General features: G+C 40.3%; 2 protein-coding genes across 2 annotated transcripts; one reads left to right on the top strand and one right to left on the bottom strand.

The window, feature by feature from the left end:
• The first annotated feature begins 4,220 nt into the window (after window positions 1-4,220).
• On the top strand, window positions 4,221-6,284 carry pou3f2a (POU class 3 homeobox 2a). The gene has a single exon (XM_041976465.1). The coding sequence runs from the start codon at window positions 4,221-4,223 to the stop codon at window positions 5,598-5,600; it is 1,380 nt and encodes a 459-aa protein (XP_041832399.1). The 3' UTR covers window positions 5,601-6,284.
• A 3,341-nt stretch (window positions 6,285-9,625) lies between these two features.
• faxca (failed axon connections homolog, metaxin like GST domain containing a) lies at window positions 9,626-20,941 on the bottom strand. Its single transcript, XM_041976466.1, has 6 exons — window positions 20,465-20,941; window positions 17,930-18,065; window positions 17,335-17,531; window positions 16,844-17,061; window positions 15,721-15,837; window positions 9,626-13,381 (listed from the first exon to the last, which is right to left on the bottom strand). Exons 1-6 carry the CDS (start codon window positions 20,722-20,724, stop codon window positions 13,077-13,079), a joined length of 1,233 nt encoding a protein of 410 aa, XP_041832400.1. The 5' UTR covers window positions 20,725-20,941; the 3' UTR covers window positions 9,626-13,076.
• Between the last annotated feature and the right edge of the window lie 1,091 nt (window positions 20,942-22,032).

Genomic DNA, 22,032 nt, shown 5'->3' with positions numbered 1-22,032 from the left:
AAACCACAAAACTACAACTGGAGGGAAAAAAACAGCTGGAAATTTGTCATGAATACAACACAAATGAAAATGCAACCACAACCACTTCATGTAAGTCAATAATATCTGGTCCACACTTCCAGTATTTATACTCTGATATCACACTTTAGTCCCACTCAAAGCTGGATATTGCTAGTTTTCATCATTCACCTCGAGAGATCTCAACAGTAGGGTTGTGTTGCTGTACTATGACTGAAAGCACTCCCAAATTTGAAGTAGAGCGCTTTGAAGCTGACACTATGACCCAGGCACAATTTCCGTTTTACCATTTTTTTTGCCCTTGTCCTTTTCATCCAAAAATTCAAAACAATGCAAACACTTTCACAAGATAAAAGCTGCCCTCTCTGTCCACTTTCTGAACTGAGCAACACATTCACATTGACACAACTGCGGGGTTGGATGCTTTTGTTAGCATGCAGCTACCTTACAAGGATTGGGGAACAGTGAGAAGAACAGGAAAGATTTGTTTATTTTTCTCAGTAGTTACATACTTTGAAAAAAGTAAGTAAATAACCAAATACTTGAATTGCAAAACTAATATGTTACAGTACTTGTTACAACAGGGTGATGTGTTATCTATAACTCTGGGCATCAGTGGGGAGTTTTTGCAAACATGATGTGGAGCTCAAGTTGTGTAGTTCAGGCCACAGATGGAGTCGAGCACTGGAAGTTGGAGACCAGAGGGAGAGTGTAGATTGGGATCATGGGGGTGCGTCGGAGGAAAGCTCTTCACTGTGTTCTCCATTCAAGCTAAGTCCTCTAAGACCTCCTCATCTCTTCTGAGAGCAGCAAACTGAGATCTGATCTAATGCCGAGTGCCACATGCGAGTGTGTGCAAGTGAGCCACAACACTTTGATGAGAGCCTGCTGGGGATGGGAATGTGTATATGGGTAATGAACAAGTTCAGTGTGTGTGTGTGTGTGTGTGTGTGTGTGTGTGTGTGTGTGTGTGTGTGTGGGTGTGTGTGTGTGTGTGTGTGTGTGTGTGTGTGTGTGTTTGCACATTTGTGTATTATCATTTAAGAGTAATGAATTAGTCTAGAGTTTATATATTTCTGTGTGCCCTCTTTCTGTGTGTCTGTGCACTATCCTTCATCTCTGAAGAGTTGTTTGGGGTATTGTGTGAAGGTTTTGCTCAGGGGGGAGGTGGGTTCTCGGGGTCTTGCATTCAGATGTAATTAGTCCAGACAATGGCCTGGTTAAAGCTGGAATCCTCAGAGCTCCCTCTTCCTTGATTGTGAGGGCCAGCTGTGGAGGAATGGCCATTATCTCCCTGTGTCCGGCAGCATAAAGAGTCCCCCCCTCCTATGTTAGGGTTCCCACAGGGGGAGGGACATGAGTGGGTCACATACTGGTCTGGAGAAAGTGCAAGCAACTAAAGCACTGGTTCACCCACAGAAATGGCTTCACCTCGCACTTGAACCATTCTTTCCCATAGCAATGAGGAAGAGCAGGTGGCACTATTTACACAAGAGCAACAAACAGAAATGGCTTTTCACATCTGGACTGGAGTAGCGCAGAGTTCAAGCTGCCCTTCTGCCCAAGATAAAATTTCATTAAATCTGTATGTAGGCACAGGTGGCTTTCTTCTGTGGTTATGTTTGTTATGTCTGTGTGCTTTTAATCATAAATGTCTCATACAGAGTTCTGCCTGCACATAGGGACACTTTGGCCCATTAGACTTGCGAACAAATTGAATCTTTACAGCAGTGGGGACATATAATTACTGTTAATTTAACGCTCACAATCTTCATCATTAACCCTCACTCTTGAATACAGAACGAGAAAGTGAGACAGTGTTAAACTGCTGTGTGTGTTGACAGCATACCCAGGCCTTTGACTGAATTAACAGCGACCTCTTCGACTTGTAAGAACAGGACTTGCATCGTTTATGCGTTATTAAGTCCTGTAATTGGGCAGCCAGTAGTTTGCATATTAGTCTGTTAGGGTAATATGTTTTGCCTCTCTCAACACACGGCTTGCCGAAGCCCCTGGCGACACATTTGGTAATTCTCCGAATTACACCCTAATCATAAGCCAGTGTTCTTTCGATCCCAATAATTCATTGTGCGTCAGTTTATGTCTATGCATTATCTTTATCAAAGGATTTATCCATAACCTGTCAGGTCCTATGTACAAGTTCATTGTACTGTGGTTTCTAGTCAGCTGCATAAGTATTGCCTTTGTATGTAATGAATTTGAAATACATGTGAACATACATTGGGATTCTGCACGTGATGCTTCACTACATCCTTGTCTGCTGAAACATGGAAGTACTTTGTTATTTGAGGTTCCTCTAACTTTCCAACAGGTGGATTTTTTTTTTTTTTTTTTTTTTTTTTACTGCCAGCACACCACTTTGAGCCAATAAAATCACATCTCCTAAATTTGCCAAAAGTAGGTCCAAGGATGCCCCAAGGGGTCTAAGATGGTTTCAGGGGGACTCAGCAGAATGAAGAATAGTTTAATTTCAGCATCACTGCCTTAATTTACAGATAACAGCAGCTGATAATGCTAAATAAGTGCTTTAATGACTTTTTCTACTAACTTTACTGTTCTTTTATCAGCAGTGACATCACTTTCATGAAGCTGCAGTGTAAGTGTATAGGTTTTATTACATGTAAAACTCTGTGATTCAAAACTGAGTAAAAGCTTGTATCAGTAAAATGTAGTGAAATCATTACAAATGTAAAAGCAAAATGCAAATACATTAACATGTTTTGACTGGTAACATTTGAATAAGGATGCAATCAGTGTTTAACTAATGCATGACTCATGATGACTTAATAAAGGATGTATCATAGTCGTCATTAACAAGACACCAGGTCACGATTTCCTAATTTCATAAACTCATAAAGGAGTTCACACCTAAAGTTAAAAATGATCTAACTGTGCTGGATTCCAGCTGTTTCAAACTTGAATATGGAATCAAGCTGGCTTTCATTTACTACTACAATAACTTTTAAATAACATCCTTGCCAGATTAAAAGTTATAAAATAACATAAAATCATACAGGCCTAAACTTTAGTAGAATGTGAGCAACAAGAATATGTGAGGCACCCTGCTTTGATTTATGTATGAAATCAGAATGACTCATACATGTCATATGTTGTACACCATTTAAAGCTTTATAATTCGTTATAATTAAGACTATTGTGGAGCTAAATCCAACTATTTTATGTTGGGTAATCAGATAACACCACATTAAGTTAGAGCTCAGCTTGCAGAGTAAAAGCTATAGATTTCAAATACTTGTTGAGAAGAAGTAAAATGTGGGATAAATGGTGACGGGTGGCTCAAATGGTAATTAACTTAACACTGTTGTATAATAAGGAGGCAGATAACATTAACAAAAAAATGTCAGCCAACTGTTAGTGTAGGTTTATGGTTCAGGTCTGCTGCGTTTTTCACCCTGTATAGGGAGAGAAATTCCCGCGTGCCACGAGTGCTTCCATCCCAAAGTTTACCCAACAAGCAGGTGGAAGGGGACACTGTAGGTGCAGAGCAGACTGAGGGGTCCATTCTTGCAGCCTTCTCTCTCTTTGGCCCAGAGCTGCCCTCTCCGCTTGCCCCCCATTATTTGTCCCGACGGCAAGAGCGCGCGGCCCCAATGAGCCCTTTGGAACGGAACGCAAAGAAGGAGCGAATTGCAGCTGTGACGTGGGCGTTGTTGTTCCATTCACCGCGCTCGCCATGGTAACGGGGCAGAAGCTGGAAGCACGCGGCCCCTCTCTCACACACTTTCTGTTTCTGGACAGCGTCCTGGGGGCAGAGAGGCAGCTGGAAGTTTCACGTCATGATCACTGCTCAGTGTGTAAATATCCCCCAAGTTGGCTTATATGACTTAAATGTCTGGAAAATAGCTAAGAAATAATATAAGGCACTTCTCTGCATTTGCATCCTCAAACTTAACAAATGAATAAAGCACGATTATGTCAATTAATGTGCAAAATCTTCAACTTTTACGCAGCGTTTTGACACATAAAACTAACAAATGTGACCTACTAACCCAGATCAATTACAATAAACTTTCAGCAACACATATTTTTTTCTTATCCAACTGTGTTATACCTTTTCTGTGCTGCACCCAGCTCCCTCCACTTTGTACTCTAACATGCTGCAGGACTGCTAGTATTGTTGGGCAGAGTGATTGGGGTTTCTGTACAATCTCCCGTGACCAATGAGCGGGGTGCTGTCAGGGGTAACCACATCTGTCAACCGTTCTTGGCCAATAAAGAGCGGAGCGAGGCGGACCACAGGTGCGCGCCTCTGCGTCCCCTTGGCACAGCGCCCGGGAGATGCTGGAGAGAGACGCGTAGCTGCCCCGTGGCTCAGAAGAGTTACTGTCAAAGGCAGCCTCCTTTTAACTCCAGCGATCACTCTGGCTCCGATAGTTATGGCGACCGCTACGTCCAACCACTACAGCGTCCTCACCACCCCCAGCAGCGCGCCGCCGCCTCACTCGGAGTCCGGGAGCATGCAGCAGGCGGCAGCGTACAGGGACGCGCACACCCTGCTCCAGAACGACTACGGCACGTTACCTGGCAGTGGACATCCACTCAGCCACGCGCACCAGTGGATAACGGCGCTGTCTCACAGTGACAGCGGGGCGCCCTGGCCATCCAGTCCCCTCGGAGAACAGGACGTGAAGCCCATACTGCATGACAGTGACCGAGAGGAGCTGCAGAACTCCAGCAGTCTGCAGCAACAGCAGCAGCAACAGCGACACCCTCACCTAGCGCACCAGCAGGCGCATCACGACGCCAGAGCATGGCGAACCAGCACAGCCACAACGCTCATCTCCGGCATGGCGACATCTGAGGGCCAAAGCCTTGTGTACTCCCAGTCCGGCTTCGGTCTAATGCCAGGTGAAGAACAAGGAGGAATGCACCACCACCCCCTGCGGGACGAGGACCACCACAGCCACAGCCCGCACCTCAGTGAACACGGGGGCGGCCCTGGGGCCCACCAGCAGTCTCTCTCCCACCATCACCAGCACGGGAGCCATCAGGACCAGTCGGACGAGGACACACCGACCTCTGACGAGTTGGAGCAATTTGCCAAGCAGTTCAAACAGCGGCGAATCAAGCTTGGCTTCACCCAGGCGGACGTGGGACTGGCTCTTGGGACCCTCTATGGAAACGTTTTTTCTCAGACTACAATTTGCAGGTTCGAGGCGCTTCAGCTCAGCTTCAAAAACATGTGTAAACTCAAACCGTTGTTGAACAAGTGGCTGGAGGAGGCGGACTCCACCTCGGGGAGCCCCACTAGCCTGGATAAAATCGCGGCACAGGGTAGGAAAAGAAAAAAGAGGACCTCCATTGAAGTGGGCGTCAAAGGCGCTCTGGAGAGCCATTTTCTCAAATGCCCAAAACCAGGAGCGGCGGAGATCAACTCCCTAGCGGACAGCCTGCAGCTGGAGAAGGAGGTGGTGAGGGTTTGGTTTTGTAACCGGCGGCAGAAGGAGAAAAGAATGACGCCCGTTGGGGGACAGGTAGCAGGAGAGGACATGTACGGGGACACCCCTCCCCACCACGGAGGACAGACTCCTGTGCCGTGACCCCTGTCCATTATTCTGAGAGAAACAAAAAAATAAAAAACAAAATAAACACGGACCCCTTAAGGAGGTATAATGCCTCCTTATTTGTTTCATTCTCTGTGCTGGACCGCTCCGTAGTGGACATCAGCCAGGTTAGATGTTGGACGGACATAGGTTACACAGCGGGACAGAGTGTGACACCCGAGCCCTAAAAATACTTATAGTACAGCTGTATGGAGAGGTTTTCACGCCAAGCACACTGAGCTAGTGTGCTAACTGAGAAAAAAAAGAAAAAAAGAGGATGAAAAAAGGCGACATGGATGTTCTTGTTCTGTATCTTGACCGAGGAGCCACTGTGTCATCATGTAACGTGTCATTTAAAAAAGACAGAGGGTGGTGTGGATAGTAGGAGTCTGCAGACAGGGCACAAGATTTTAAAAAAAGCAAGCTTCGGGTATGATGATTTAGGCGCAGTCAGTGTGGGTAAATAAACGCCATCTTTCCATCATAACAAAAGCGACTGGGGTTCCTCGCAGCTTGTGGCAAGACAGGGCTGAAATGGCAGACACCTGCTGTAGCCCACAATGTTAAAAACCAATACCAGCCAATAGCTTCTATTATTATTATTATTATTATTATTATTATTATTATTATTATTATTATTATTATTATTATTATTATTATTATTATGCACCCATAATCAGTATTTCTTCTCGCTTTAATATAATAAACTTATTTAAAATGTATACATATTTAATATAATCCTTAATAATAATAACAATAATAATAATAATAATAATAATAATAATAATAATAATAATAATAATAATAATAATGCTTTTTTTCTGTGCAGACATTTCTGTGCGCCTGTTTACAGTGTGTTTTTGCTGTTTGTTATTTCTGTACTTTTCCAAGATGCTGTGACGAGAAAGACCGAGACTGTCCGGCTGGAACACTCAAAGCTATCCAGCTATTTTGCCTTGCTTTCCTTAAACAAAAAAGACAGAGAAAAGAATAAAAGAAGAAGAAGAAGAAAAGAGAAAAGAAACACACAGACACTGACTATATCCTGGAACCAGCTCTGGCCACATGCAGTGGCTGTAACTGTGATTTATTCATACACAGAGAAGATGATCTGTGGGATGTATCTCCATTCGGGTTTTGTATTGTTTTCGTTTCTGTATGTTCGCTTGTTCTGTTTATTATTATTATTATTATTATTATTATTATTATTATTATTATTATTATTATTATTATTTACAGTCAGTCTGTGCTAAATCACAAACATGGGCACTTGTTCTTGTGCCACCTATCCTGTGATTAATTATCTGATATATGAGATTTTATGTAAGGAAATTAACAAGTAGTTGGAGAGTAATTCTCTGACCAAATTATGGCAATGTTGAAAAATCAGAAACTCAAATGCAATTGAAGAATTTCATTACAGGAATGAAAATGCAAGATTTTGATGGAACTGTTATCACTGATGGACAATTTCATGATAGTTTTAGCATGTGAGAATATGACATTGTTTAGACATTGGCTCTAACCTGTCCTTGCTAATCATCAAAGAATAATCAGCAATATTTTTACGTAATGATCTGCAATACGCACAGGGGCCGTTTTCTTTATTTATAAGCACAGGAGTTATATAATAATTCGTCTTATGTTTAAAATAAGGCCCAGTATTTCTGTAAATCTAATTTTGGTGACACTACATGTAATCCTTCATCTGAATTTGAGTTTCTGAGGTTAAAAAAAAAAAATCAATAAAACCAAAACAATATAGCATCGACCTGAAATCTGTGATTAAACGGAAGAGGGAACTGAAATCAACGATTGCACAATTTCTATATGCTTTTTGTCATTAAATCCTATTTGTTTTCTACTGCAGTCTTTGCTCGTTATTGAGCGTCAGGATGAAAAGGAGCAAGAAAAAAAAGTGGCACCAAGCTGTTCCTTTATCGTGCGCACGGCCTTGTATTAGAATTATGGATTTTATCAATTCGTCTCGGTTGCTTGGAGGTGTCCTTCAGCTGCTTCGGTAAAGTGTTTCCTCCCGCTGATGTTCACTGATACCGCTGCGTGTAGAGGGGATCAGAGTGAAGCAGAACGGAAATGCACATTAGTTTATATATATATATATATATATATATATATATATATATATATATATATATATATATATATATATATATATATATATATATATGAGAGAGATAGTCCAAGATTGTCTTGGAGGCAACAAAATTGTAGGAAACAAATTGCCTTCTGTACAGGTGCGGGACAAAGGGTTGGTAATTTTGTTTATCACATAATCAGAATAATTAAATCCGCTCCATTAAAATGGGTAAAAAAAGAAAAGAAAAAAAAAACAGATATATTATTTTGATGTATGTTTGCTGTGAACTTAAAACAAAAGTGGATGTCACCCACCATGAGTCTGAAGATCGTGGTAAAACTGACAAAGCAAGTTTTGTTTTCTATTTCTTATAACAGTTACAGACAAGTAGTGACAGCATATGTGAACTGTTAAGTAACACTGGGCCTTTGTTTTCAGTTTTGATTTTTTTTTTTTTTTTTTTTTTTACATAATTCTAAGACATTTTTAAATTTTAAACTTTTATTTTTTTTATTTTATTTATTATTATTATTTTTGTTCACCTTGTGTCAAATATGCAGTGTGATTTCTTCCGTATTGGTCAATAGTTAACTCAGACGCAGAACGCTGGTGCCACCTAGTGGTGCAATAAAGAATTGCGGTGACTATATGTTGTACCATATAGTATGTTCACCATGTGTATATATATATATATATATATATATATATATATATATATGCAGTACTTTTAAGATCTTTTTGGTTTGTGACAGCAGCAAAAAGCAGGGTCATTTTTCAGAAGTCAAATATTATTGCATTGTGAAGTACATCCTTTCACATTGCATCACGAATCAATATTGTAACAAGAATAGATTTCTTGTATCAATATTCTGATTATGACTAAAATCTAAATTAAAAAAGCTTTAATGTTGATTTTAATAACAATACTTGTACTATTTTTATGTGTTTTTTATGCCAGACTCTGAGGTAGGCTTTACTTTGGTAATGGAATATTTTATTTAACAAATCTAATTGATTTCTATTTCTTTTAAATGTCTTAGTAACCAGAGGAATGTGGTAATGTCCAATTATTTTTAGTTCATCTCCCCAAATACTGAGGTTTTTCATTTCAAATGTGATCCAGTGTGTAATCTTAAGTCAAAATAATTTGACATAGACAAAAGAGAGATGTGTGGATATTTGTGGTGTTTTCTCTGTCTGTATGTCTATGTGTGTTCATGTGTGTTTTAAGCCAGATCTAAACACAGCTCTCTGGAGGACCCTGCTGCCTGGATTCTGTCCTATCAGCAGACGACCATCTGCCCTCCTCCCGGCCCTCATGCTCCTGCAGGCATCCTTCTGCATTATTCATATTTTCACACACAAAAACACACACTTTTTCCTCACTGCACACAAGACCTCACCTCGCATATCATGCATACAGCCACGTGATCGTTAAAAAGGCTCACACACACACACGCAGCTGCCACCTCTGACATGGTACGCTATCTCACTAGAGATGATTCATACTCCACTATCATTGTCAGTCCTCAGTCGTTTCCTCTGTCTTGTGTAGAAAGGATCTCCCAGGGATTTTGCACAATGGTGGCAGAAATCCGACCAACCAAAGCCATCAAATATCATTCATCTGTTCCCTGCTGTTTGTCTCTTCCCCTTTTCATGCTTCTTCCCACCCAAACCCACATTGTAGTCTCCCTAGCAGAACTCCCACAACTTGCCTTCTCTGCTCCTCTGCCCTCTTTTTTTCTGTGTTTCTCCAGAGATCCAGCATGAGCACAAAGAAAAGGGTTCAGAGCTAATCCTTTGGCATTGTTAGGTGGGCTTAGTATTGTCATATGGTAGCAACCACAGAGGGACAGGGATTATGGGACAGACATGTTAGAGTGCACACACCTTCATAGAATAACTGAAACAACCCAACGGAAAATATCACAGCTATATTTAATGAAATACTATAATGAATCCATTTTCATACAGCTTTTCATCCCTAGTTATGACACATTCATAAGAATTTTTTTAACCTTACAGAGCATTTCTTTTAGGTCATGTTGGTATATTAATTAAGTGTTTTGTGGTTTTATTTATTTACAGACTGATGAGATTCCACAAGTATTTCAGCACACACAACATCAAGAGGCAATGCAATAAGCAGGAATTATGATGAGAAAGCAGCTTGAATGGTAGGGTCAAACCTCGGCCCCTGACCTTTAAATGCTGAGGAGTGCAGAGACAAATGGAGCTGGACACAGACACAGATCAGGAAGGACTTCTGCAGTTTTGTCCCACAACGGGTGAACTGTAGTGAAAACAAAAAGATGAAGAGACTGATAATCAGCAGGTTGGCCCACCTCACCCTGCTGACCTGAGATCAAGCAGTAAGTCAATGTTGTGGCTTCAGCAGAACAGGAAACTCAGAGTAAATTTTCAACTTTTTTTTAGATTTATAACAGCAGCAGAAATGATACTCCTTCATGATGAATTTGAATGCTTAACAAGAGTTATCTGAAAAGGAGGATGCACATGTAGCAATGAAATAAGTGACAGCATGAAAGTATGCAGTTTGCTTAGTGTTAGATGTCAGCAGGACTCTCACTTACACTCAAATCAATAAACTGGTTTTGGAACAATTTTCCTCCATTGAACAAAACACATGTAAACATAAAGAGTAAAAATACAAAATAATGAACAATATTAAGCAATCACATTGAAATTAATATCAATACATACCTTTAACATATAAAAACAAAAACTGGCTGGCACTGGTAAAAGGTAAACAGTTTAGCTTCAGTTTCCATAAGACTAAATCTGACCACTGTCAAGAGAAGGCAATAGCATGCAGGCAGGGTTAGGGCAATTTTAAGACACAAAAACAAACATTTTCCATTAAAATGTTCAGTTTTATCGTGGGTTATTTTACTGAAATTCAGCAGCAACATCTCACACACACATAAACACACTTCTCTGATGTCTTTCTCCTAAGTGTTTTGCTTTAAGCCCAATATTTCTATCTAAAATTATATAATTGAAAATTTCTTAAAATCTCAGAACTGCTCATTAAATTCTGTTAATGAAGTCTGTTTCTTATTGCTAACTATTCATGCTCATTCTTCCAAAGAGGAAACCCATGTGAGACTACTGGGAACAATGCTTCACACATCTACAGGGAAATGTTTAATTAAAGGATATTCGATCAATCAAATGAAGATAGATTTGTGTGGAAATATTAGTATTTTCAATCCTGATTCTATCAAAAAATGCTTTTGATCCTGTAAAATTCGTCTCGGTTGCTTGGAGCTGTCCTTCCTGTAAAATTCAGACACGCCCCATAAATATTTCTCCATTAAGATTGATACCTGGATTTCAAATAATGAAAATAATCCAACAACTCTAAAGCATCTTTAAATGGTTTACAGTGCTTTACTTCCCTTCTTCATCATGTTTTAATGGTATACAGCAGCATCAACTGTATAAACAGCCACTGCATAGAGATGTAGAATTAAATGACAGTAAACTTAGAAAAGGAATCAATGGATCAGCACATGAGTTTCTGTAAAATATTTTTAAAGCACCTAATCCAGTGGATCTTTGGATCTCTGTCTCCCCTCTTCAGATTTTTTTTAAAACAAATACCATCAAGTGTTTTTGCCTGGGTGATCGATGAGTCTTTTTCTGTGAAGATTCCCTTAATATAGCTAATCCGATTTCTATTGAAACTAGACACTTGCTAAAAGGCAACATAAGCAGTACCACCATGCTATCATAGCTGGATGTATTTGTTTTGTTTTATTTTTTCTTAAAAAATCTTACTGAACAACAGTGAGCACTGTTGATACTTTATATGTGTGTAGGTGTGCGCATTAGGGAAAAAAGCTTCACTAATATGTCATCATTTATACACAGACGTTGACTCCACATGCATCTTGGATAGCTGTACTATTTGCTCACATCTTAAGCAGCCTTAACACACCACAATGGTGCTGTATGAGCATTTGCTGAATGACAAACACACATAAAGCCTGCACCATGCCGTCACACCCCTCAAAATCCTGCACAGTCCACTTAAGCATAAAGTAGAGGTAAACAGAGTGTCTGCCCTCTTATTGCTTTACACAATGTTTTCTAGAGAAAGCATCAGTTTAAAACAGACCAGAACACAAACAACAAAAAAAAAATCCATCAGCTACATTTTCTTATGGTTGATTTGGCCAGAGGCACTGACAAAGAAAAGAAAAGAAAAATCTGCATCACAACATCAAACTTGAGCAGGCCAGCTAAGAAATGTAGATAAATTTGTCTTCATGAAGTATAAAAAGTATAAAGGGAGAATTTATTGGCACATACCAGCCATGCACTGTAATTCTTAATACATGAATTTATTCTGTTTTTAAAAAGATTGTTTGACTTGCTCTAATTGCATGTAAAACATATATTCATATGGGATGTATGTTGTGAGTGTGATGTGTGTATATGATTCTAATGTGAGGATACTAATTATTTGTTGGCAAATTGTTGTGTATATGAGGCAAACTACAGCTGAAAAGTGCTCCATTATTCACTCAGAAATTTTACAGCAATACTTAAATATGGGCAGCAGGCATTACTGTAGCATCCCTGAAGTGTAAACAGATGCAAGGACTCCTCTTGCTAATCCTAGACCAGCAGAGTGGGGATCTGGGAGATAGTTTGTGTCCAACACAGAAGGGATTTTGTAGAAGAAAAAACAACAGTATTTACACTATATCATAAATAGGATGATTCTTTATATATATATAATTTATATTCACAATATAATCAAATATTCTATCTAATAAATATGAGAATTCAATTTGATTACTTTATATATTTACACTGAATTGTATTCATTCACATGAGTCCTGTATATCTCCTTAAGTCTTGATGTAATTTCAGTACAAGGCATTAACGGACCAAAACACACACAAGGCTGGGTGGCGCAAATTGCTACGAGGGACCACGGGGGGAGCACACAGCATGTAGTTGCCATGGTTACAACTATGCAACATAAGAAAAAAGGTTGTGACTGCAGATCATGTTAACCTCGTGGAGGAGTTTCTCAGTAACAGCATCATTTACTCCTCTCTAGTTTTTTTTAAATCTCCACTGCAACATTTATGTTCTCATTCTTCTTCTGAGTGTATTCTCTGTTGACCTAAGTGTGTTGCATTTTTCCCCTTCTACTGCAATTATTCCTTCACTAGAGTTTGCAGTTTCATGTCCTCCACATCTCAGCTGATGCAGGCAACGGCAGAAAGAGTCGCCAACTTTTTTTTATTCTGCTCAAAGAGGTAGGAGGGCATGTGCACAGGTGGGATGCAGCTCCCCCCTGTGGTGTGTGTATACTAAAAGTGTATGTTTTGTCAACACTTGGGCGGGTCTATTTCAGAGCACTCAGTGTCCATGTCAGAGTCATACAGTGAATGGCCTGTAGGGTCGCTGATGGGTGACTGTGGGTCTTGTGGCGTGTGTGTATGTGAAGTGTGTGAGTGTGTGGTGTCCTCGGAAGTGTCCGTGCAGGAGTAGAGGCCCAGATCTGGAAGTTTGGAACGTGAGTCGCTGCCTTCTGTGGTGTCGTCGTAGCGGAAGTCTTCCAGGTCTACAAACCACTCAGGCCAGAATCGGCGGCGTATGCGCTCACAGTACATTGCCAGATTGATCAGGTCACCTGAAAGGGACCGAGGTGTGGAGTTAAATTAGTCTCATAAGGGTTCCAAATGTCTATGACATGAGTTACAAATGTGTAAAACAGATTGTGAGTAACTATGGGTACTTGCAAATGTGTGCTCATACAACCACACATTACACATTTTGTCATGAAAATAACACAAATGAAAATGTAAGCACAACAACTTCAGGTAAGTTGTGCTCACTAATATCTGGTTCACATTTCTGGAGGTGAGCCATCACCACAAACCAGGACGGATGAACTGAGTGACTTCCTGTCAGAATAATAAAGAACAAGCATCCTCCTGATGGTCTACCTGATGATGACCATACACGGTGCAGATAAAGAACTCTGCACCAATGGCAGGTTAAATACATTGATGGGGACTCGAGACTGGGACTCGGATTCAAGTCGCACTTAAGTCACATTTCCAGTGATTTGAAACTTGACTTGGACTCGCACTCAAAAGACTTGAGACTCGACTCGGATTTGAGATTGGAGACTCAAGATCTTATTTATCTTCTCCCCAGACGTAACACTGACATAACATCACACAGACGCGCCTGCACGTGCAATTAATCAAAACATTGACTGCACCGGTAAATGCACTGATTCAGCAAAGAAATGCAAGAAAGAGAAAAAGAGACAGAGCAAGAGAAAAGACAAGAGTCAACATCAGACACACTTTTACTCTCTGGAGAGAGGGTTCCTACCTACAGTACAGGTAGGATGTAAGATGGATGGATGCAGAATTATCCATCATTAGGAGAAGCATCCCTGAGAAAATCTGCTTCAGTTCCATGGTGCTTATCTTAAAGAATCAACAGAGTCTAAGAATCTTAAGGAAATATAAAGTGCATCCCAGAGTTTGGGTGCCACTTACTGAAAGGATCAGTCACCTCTCATCCTAAAGTGTGTGCACAGAACTACTAATACTACCTCTAACTAGAAGACCACAGATCACAGGCTAGTAAGTGGAGATAAAGAAGGAGATGTAAAGAGGAGCCTGACCATAGAGAGCTCTAAAAGTAAAGACCAAAATTTGAAAATTAATTTTAAAATGGATGGGTAACCAGTGTAGAGATGGAAAAATCAGAGTAATATGCACTCTTTTATGAGTGCAAAAAGCTGTGCAGCTGCATTCTGTACAGCCTGAAGGTGGTTGATTTTTTTAAATCTTACTATCAGGTTCAATTATTAAAGTTTCCATTTTACCAGAGTTAAGCTGGAGGTATTTATCCCTTAACCACTTATTGATGCTTGTTAAGCAGCTGGAAACGGAGAACAGTTTATGCAGTTCAGAGGCTTTAAATGTACAATACAACTGAATATTATTTGCAAAGAAATGATATGATACATCAGTGAACTGCCTGATTATGTAGCAAAAAGGGAGAATGTACAAGGGGCCCTAAGAACCAAACCCTGTGGATCTGGCATAACCTGGACGAACCACAAAACTTCTACCAAACAAGGGTAAAAACCTACTTTAAAACTAAACCAGACACCCCAACCAGATCCTGAAGTTTCTTGATCAGAATATTATGATCGACTGTGTCAAAAGCCAATGACAAAACCAAAATGGTGCATTCTCCTGCGTCAGCTGACATCGTAACATCACTGGAGACTGTAAGTAACACAGTTTCAGTAGCATGTTTTTGGTGGAAGCCTGACTGAAATTTTTCTACAAGATAAAAATCTTTTGTAAAAACATTAAGTTGTTCTACCTAAATTTTTTAGACATAAATGAAAGTTTAGCTATAGGCTGATAATTCTTAGATTGTGATGAGTCTAAACTGGGATAACTGGTTTGATAGAATCTTTAAAACAGTAAGAGACCACCCCAGTTAAAAGAGAAGTATTGCACACTTTGATGACTCATACGACAATAGACTCAAAAACTTTAAATAACACAGCCGGAAAAATGTCAGTCGTACAAGATGAGGGTTTCCTCTTATCGAGCAAGACAGAGATATCAGTTAATGTCAGCTGGTTTAAAGCAGGACCAGGTGTGAGGAGGAGACAAATAACTGGTAGACTTAGGAAAGGTCAATGGTGAGATGTTTCCCCTGATGTCTCAGATCTTATCAACAAAGAAATGAAGAAATGCATTACTGTGTGACTGAGAAAACGCAGGGATTTAAGGTGTAGTTGGGGATACCATAGAGCTGATGGTATCATACAGGGTTTTGGGATTTTCTTATTCTGGGATATTCATTGAGAATGAATGAATACTGCATTTCAATTTAAAAAGTCTTTAATTCCCTAAAGTAAAACCTATGGACCTCAGGTTTAGTTCCACAGATGTTCAACCCTACGACAGTTTTCTCTGGTTAACTCACCTTTGATTAGCTGCTCCGGCCGTGATCCAGGCAGCATCCACATGGCTGGGGCCAGATGACTGAACACTGCAGCATCTACTGTTGAAAGCTTAGAGCCCATAAGGTACTTCTTATCACCTTAGATGGCACAGGAAAAAAAGAATTCAGAAATTTAAACATAATGCAGACATGTCCTGAAATCTATGCACCTATGGATTCGATACCAGACCGCAATGCTAAAGATTACCACATGAGGTCAGTGTTGAGCTATCCACCCCTAACATGGCAAAGCCACTGATTCCTCTCCAAAGTGAACTATGGGAACATTTAGGAAACACATTTAGTTAAAAGTGTTTTTTGTTCCTTTGTTTGCTTTGTTTAAATGACATCATAACACTTTTTCTATCAACAGTGAAGACAACATTTTGCCACACAAGGACACTAATAATTACCTGTCTGAGGTATGTACTGTTTTAACCAAAAAAAGAAGTCTGGACATAAACTAGCTGAAGAGAATAAACAGACTTTTAATGACCTGTAAATCCCTTAAAGATAACATACAAAATGCTAGAAAAAATTAATAAAAGTTTAATACCAACAGCATGTTTGCTGGGACACCGCCCTGCAGCACCTCTACTTTCATAAACTCTGTAGGTTTTAGGGGCCTGAGGACACTGGCTGGTGTAACTTTGAAAGGAAATGCTGGATATTCGATTTTATCTGTTTAACAGTTTAGTTGCTCATATGCCCATTTTTTTGTTGCAAAGTCCAGCATGGGTGACAAGGCTGGACAGCAGGCAGGTTGATTTTGTACCCAAACTGTTTCACTATGGAGCCATGCTGTTGTGATTCATGCAGACTGGGATTTTGCATTACTGAAATAAGGAAGAAGGAATTTGTATAGCAGCACTAGCTGCCAAAACCAAGTTTACAGTTTAGCTTTGATGAGCTCAAATGCACCTTCATACCATATTTTAATTATTCCTTTTCAACTCTGCACCACACTAAATGTTCTTATGAGTCCAAATCTAAATTTTTCTCTCAGTAAAAATGGACTTAGAACACTAGAATGTATATTTTAATTTCAGAGATTGTATTTTTACCTAAAGATGATTATAATTATTTATAATAACAACTCCCTCACCTAGCAAGGTGGCCAGTGTACGCATGTCTTTCTCCATCAAGGCGTAAACCTCCTCGGTAGAAAACCGTCCAATCCCGTGGCCATACATCTCCCGCTTAACGATTCCACCGGTCAGGTGACTCAAGATCCACTTGAGCAGGTCGCTCAGTGGTCCGCTCACCGACAGCATCTTCTGGGTCTCCTCCAAGTTGTCCACCCACTGACAGTAAGCTATGGTCCTGGGGTATGAATAGAGACAAATGAGCATCTAGAGCAGAGCTGCAATCAAGGCTACTACTGCTGCTGAGAAGACAAAGTAGGAGAAGCTTCACAAATATTGCAAAAAGACTTAAATGATGCTATAACATCAGTACATCAGCACCGCTTGGTTGATGAATTATGTCTTCAGGACGGTGCTACAATGAGCTTATGCTGCTAATTTAAACCCTTGTCTGGATTAGTAAACTGCAATAACGCAAAACAAAAGCCTGTGACCTTTAATTTAAACTCACCAGTAGAAGTGCTCCTCAACCATTTTTGTGATGGCACGAGACATGGCTCTCTCCTGAGGTGTTAGACTCTTATTGAGGCTTACGCCCAGCCTCTCTTCCAAGAAGTCAATGATGAATTCAGTGCCAAACACATGCTCCTGGTTATACTCAATCCATGGCATCTTTCCCTGTGGAGAAAGCCTCCCATCAAAGTAGTTCTGGAGGAGAGGACACAAGAGTCAAGAGAGAGGGAGGAAGGATGTTAAAAACGGTACAAGGTAGAAAGAAACTTGTAAATGGTACAGATATATTTAAAATAAAATTAGATTAGGCAAACATTCAAGTGAAATTTTAAGCATTGCAGCGATAGAAACTGAGTAAATATTTGAGTATATATGAATAAAAAACAAAACAAAACAAAAAGAAACTCACTACTGTTTTCAAGTGAGAAAAAAATAGATAATTAGGCACTAGTTGTGCCAAATGACCATCCTCATCCATCGCAAGTTTAAAAAAAAAAAAAAACTCATGCAGTTGTTGTGATCTTGTTTGTTATTTATCGTTTTTGTTTTTGTTTGTTTTTTCATTTTTTGGGTTACCTATAGCTGACACATACCTGGTAGGGCAGGTCAACCATACGGAGGTAGGTCTCCAGCTTAAGGCAGAAAGGAGACAGGGATGGTGCACCAGAGTTGGGCCTGGAGAACTGATGGAGTATGATGGCATCTTTAGAGTCCAGCTCCTCCTCCTTCCTGTGGAGCCAATAGAAACACATCACAGAGAGACGGAGAGACTGACTTTAACTTTTGTGATGACCTAAAAGGCTGTGAACTAAGCATCAGTGTGTACTGTGGGCTCAAGTGATGTCTTCACAAGACTAACAATTCAATTTTAGGGTTAAATCTTAAGGTTTTTAAGGTTGGGTGCATTGTGGGTAAGGCTATGTTTATAGGTTAGGTAAACAACAAGGAAAGGTAGCTTCCTGGATCAAATCACTTATCCTCACAAGAGGCCTTCAAAGTCCTTGGTTTGCTCGGTGCAGTTGGTTTTATGTCATCTGGGTAACTGTGAATTTGTTCAAAAATGTCAGATCAAAACTGTTGTCTTGGTCATGATTCAGGTATGAGATAGAGATTTATACTTCTATTAAACCCAGTTTAAATGGGCAAAGTAAACACAAAATAAGTAAAATGACATTACCTGAAAATAGTCACAAAGATTTAGTTTTACTTCAACTTTACTAAATGTAATTAAATTGTTTTTATTACAACTGGAAACTGTGTTAAAAGGTTATCTTGTCTCTGTCCCCAGTAAGGGAGAAAGTGCAAACCTTGATTAAACTTTATTTAAAGCTCTTTTGTAAGGTTAGATTTAAGTTCAGGTTAGAGGTTGGACAACCTTGTGGTTAACATAGGTCTATGGGAAGGTGATTAGTAATAAAATTCGTAATGAAATTCACTGTTTTATTATACAGTGAATGTTTCAGACAAGCAAAATATTTTCAAAACAAATTAAAAAACTCTAACTAGTGTAATAAAAGTATATTAGATGTCCTCTGCAGTGGTAGGAAGGCACCAGTGCATCTGATGTGTGTTGCTAATTTGTAGTTTGCTTTAGGAAAAGTTTCAGATACAGCGAGTAAGGACATTTTGAGAAGATGAGTACATGTTTAGCCATTCACACTTTCTGACACAAGTTAAAGATTAGTTTTATGATAAAGCAAGAAGCTACAGAATGTTTATGTTTGGTTAGTTGTATATGTCTAAATTAAAATTAAGCAAATTGTGGCCATGGTTAGGCCGAGTCTCTGCCTTCTAAACTAAACATGACTGTGAGCGTGACCCTTTGTGGGTGGACAAGGCTCATCATCTGACTGACTGAATAAACCAATCAAGGCTCTTTAGCTGATTCTTAGTGACTGTCAGCCCAGGGTCATTTATAGTAGCAATGAAAACCGGGTGTAATGTAGCATCCCTTTGTGAGAGATTACTGCGGATTATTCTGGTGATATGAGCTACCTATTGAACAATCACGTGCCTACAAATGGCAACAAATTCAATTAAACACGCTGCAGAATTACAGGGAGCTGTCCAGTGCTGAAATCTAATGAGACAAGTTGAGGAGCTGTTCTCTTCAGTGTGGTTCTGAAATGCCTCCGTGGCTTTTTCTAACAGAATCAACTACAGAGGACTTTGTTATTCGATACAAAAGCCGATGGGATGGTAATATGAAGCCAAGTACCAGGGAGGAAGAAAGCGCTGCAATAGCACATCGTCCAGCTGGTGTTTACGCTCTGAACGTGCAGAAATCGACCCCACATTCAGGACTAGATCACATGAATACCTCATACTCATCCTTCAGGGGTGAGCGCCTTCGCTGACATGTAATATTTTGTGCCCTTCTAAACTGTGCTGTAACACGGTCATGGGCCTAGACTGCAGCTTACCGACTTTGATAGGACACTCGGTCAGCTTGCCAATGATTGATCCAGTAACCGATATTTAAGGACTCCTGAGTTTACATAATAGGCTGCAAAAGCTGCATTATTTTAATGTGACGCCGAACAGCACAGTGAAAGTGGGAGCAATATTACAAACACTGGATGGACCTGTATTAAATCTCATTGTCCTTGAAATACCAAAGTAACATATTGTCCAAAATGTCCATTCGCGTGGCAGTGGAGCTGTTAGCCTGCAGGCAGGAACAGCAACTTAGACAAACAACATCATGAACGAGCCTCACCATTGTTTTGTAATCGTAATTGAATAAGCAACAACATAATCAAATAGAAACCATGTCCCTTGCCGCAAGTCATTCATGTTAATACTCAACAAAATAAATCAGGGAAGGCGGAAATGTCCTAATGTATGTGTGTGTTTTTTGTCGGGATGGAATAGAGGGGGTGGGGGTTCCGTTACATCACAACCCACGACTCACGATTCCTTATGCTCTGTCTCCGCTCTCACACCGCCCAAACAGACGAGATTAAGTAATATCACACCCAAGACAAAATGCAGCGAACCTGAGAGATTTATACAGATTATAATCCACAGAGGTTTTCACTTTGATTATGGTCTGGCCCCAGAGGCCTGGCTGGCTGAGAAGCCTACTGAGCTCTGCAGCTTCCTGACAGCCTCTGTGTTGTTGGTACCTGATTGCCAGCAGTTCGTGCAGCAGATAAGCAGCGGCAGCCAGCAGAGCTCCTCCAGTCAAATACAGCGTTTTCCGCCACCACGAGTCTGAGCCCAAAGCTGACATTATCCCGCCGTAGTCCTGCAGAGGGTAGGCGATGATGTATCCATAAAACGAGAGCTGCTCATCGGAGCCCAACAGGCCGGAGGAGAAGCTCTGGTTTTGGCCAAGATCAACCACACACGACCCCGTCCAAGCGAACCCGACGCGCCAGTACATGCTCAGTGTCCCCGGCCACTTTCCGCCTCACTTTGGCAGCTCGGGCCTTCATCAGCGGGGGCTTCATGGGTGCCCACGGAGGCAGGCGAAGGTGAACTGGATCAGAAACAACCGAGGGGGCACAGGCATCCCGCCCGAGGCTTCTCCCCGAAGCGGGGTGGGCATCATCTGAAGCCCGTTCGGAGCTCACCGATTTGACCCCTCTTCTACGGTTACATGGGAGAAAAAAAAATTACCTCTAACATTTCCGGTTTAACCTTCAAAAATAAAAGTCAGGTTTTGCAACATTTTTTTTTACACAATATCAACTTGTTAATTATAAATACACACTACAGATTAGATTACAAGCCAATAGAGCCGATTCAAAGCAAAGCTAATTTAACAAAGTTTCTATAAACCCACTTGCTAAATCTTTCAAAAGAGGCCACCAGTTATTTTCTAGTCTCTTTAGTCGGATAAACCAGTTCCTTTTTATCTGAATATAGCCATATAATATGAGGTCTGTTGCTACACAATTAACACATTTGAGAAAAACAGGCAACATAAAAAAGCTATATTAAAACTAAAACAACAGAAAGCAAAATGACACTTCAGTTAAACACAATATTTTCATTCTCAACAGCCTACCCAAAATAATAATAATAATAATGATAATAATAATAATAACAACTTTAATAATCTCCATGGGGAAATATAACGTAGTTAAAAGAGAAAGAAGGAAAGGAAGAAAGCCCAAGCCTTGTTCCAGAGGGTGGTGGCTGCTGGTAGGAATTATCTGTACATTTCTGCTAGGCTTAACATAAATACTTTCCACCAGAAGCTGAAAGCAATTTCAACTTTTTTTTTCTGAAGGAGACACATTGAAGTTTGCTGTACTACTTCCGGTTTCCTAAGCAAGCTTCACGCAGTCTGACGACAAGGGATATGACAGTACTCTCAATTTACACATAAAAACATCAGCAAATGCACAATCGCACTGATCACTAAATTTTTCTGGGTTGTTAATGAACATCAGGACCGGGGATTATCTCATTTGTGCACTTTACTGATGGGATCCTCAAGCTGTTTTGTAACCACCACTAGGGGCCCTACCACAGCCTCTGCTGTGCTGACATTGAAGTTAGGTTAGGTTAGGTAAAGAGACTGTGGACGCCACTTTTTTGTTTACTACACGAACAAGACATAACACTACGAATAAAGGTGGGGATCCACTTAATTTTGCAGACCATGCATCTTATGAGCCAGCCTAAACCTTATTAAACAAGACTGGGTAATTTCTTCCCTCAAAGTAGAAAGATTTCAGTGGGA

Source organism: Melanotaenia boesemani, chromosome 22 (genome assembly GCF_017639745.1).
Source record: "Melanotaenia boesemani isolate fMelBoe1 chromosome 22, fMelBoe1.pri, whole genome shotgun sequence".
Lineage (NCBI taxonomy): Eukaryota > Metazoa > Chordata > Actinopteri > Atheriniformes > Melanotaeniidae > Melanotaenia > Melanotaenia boesemani.
This window is presented reverse-complemented; position numbering and strand designations above follow the sequence as displayed.

What these genes read in the sequence shown, in the direction of transcription:
- pou3f2a (XM_041976465.1), top strand. Translation starts at nt 4,221, where the DNA reads ATGAGCGGGGTGCTGTCAGGGGTAACCACATCTGTCAACCGTTCTTGG.
- faxca (XM_041976466.1), bottom strand. Translation starts at nt 20,724, where the DNA reads ATGTACTGGCGCGTCGGGTTCGCTTGGACGGGGTCGTGTGTGGTTGAT. An exon ending in GTTGAGGAGCACTTCTACTG is followed by an intron (nt 17,062 to 17,334) that starts GTGAGTTTAAAT and finishes TTCATACCCCAG; the next exon opens with GACCATAGCTTACTGTCAGT. An exon ending in TACACTGGCCACCTTGCTAG is followed by an intron (nt 15,838 to 16,843) that starts GTGAGGGAGTTG and finishes GTGCCATCTAAG; the next exon opens with GTGATAAGAAGTACCTTATG.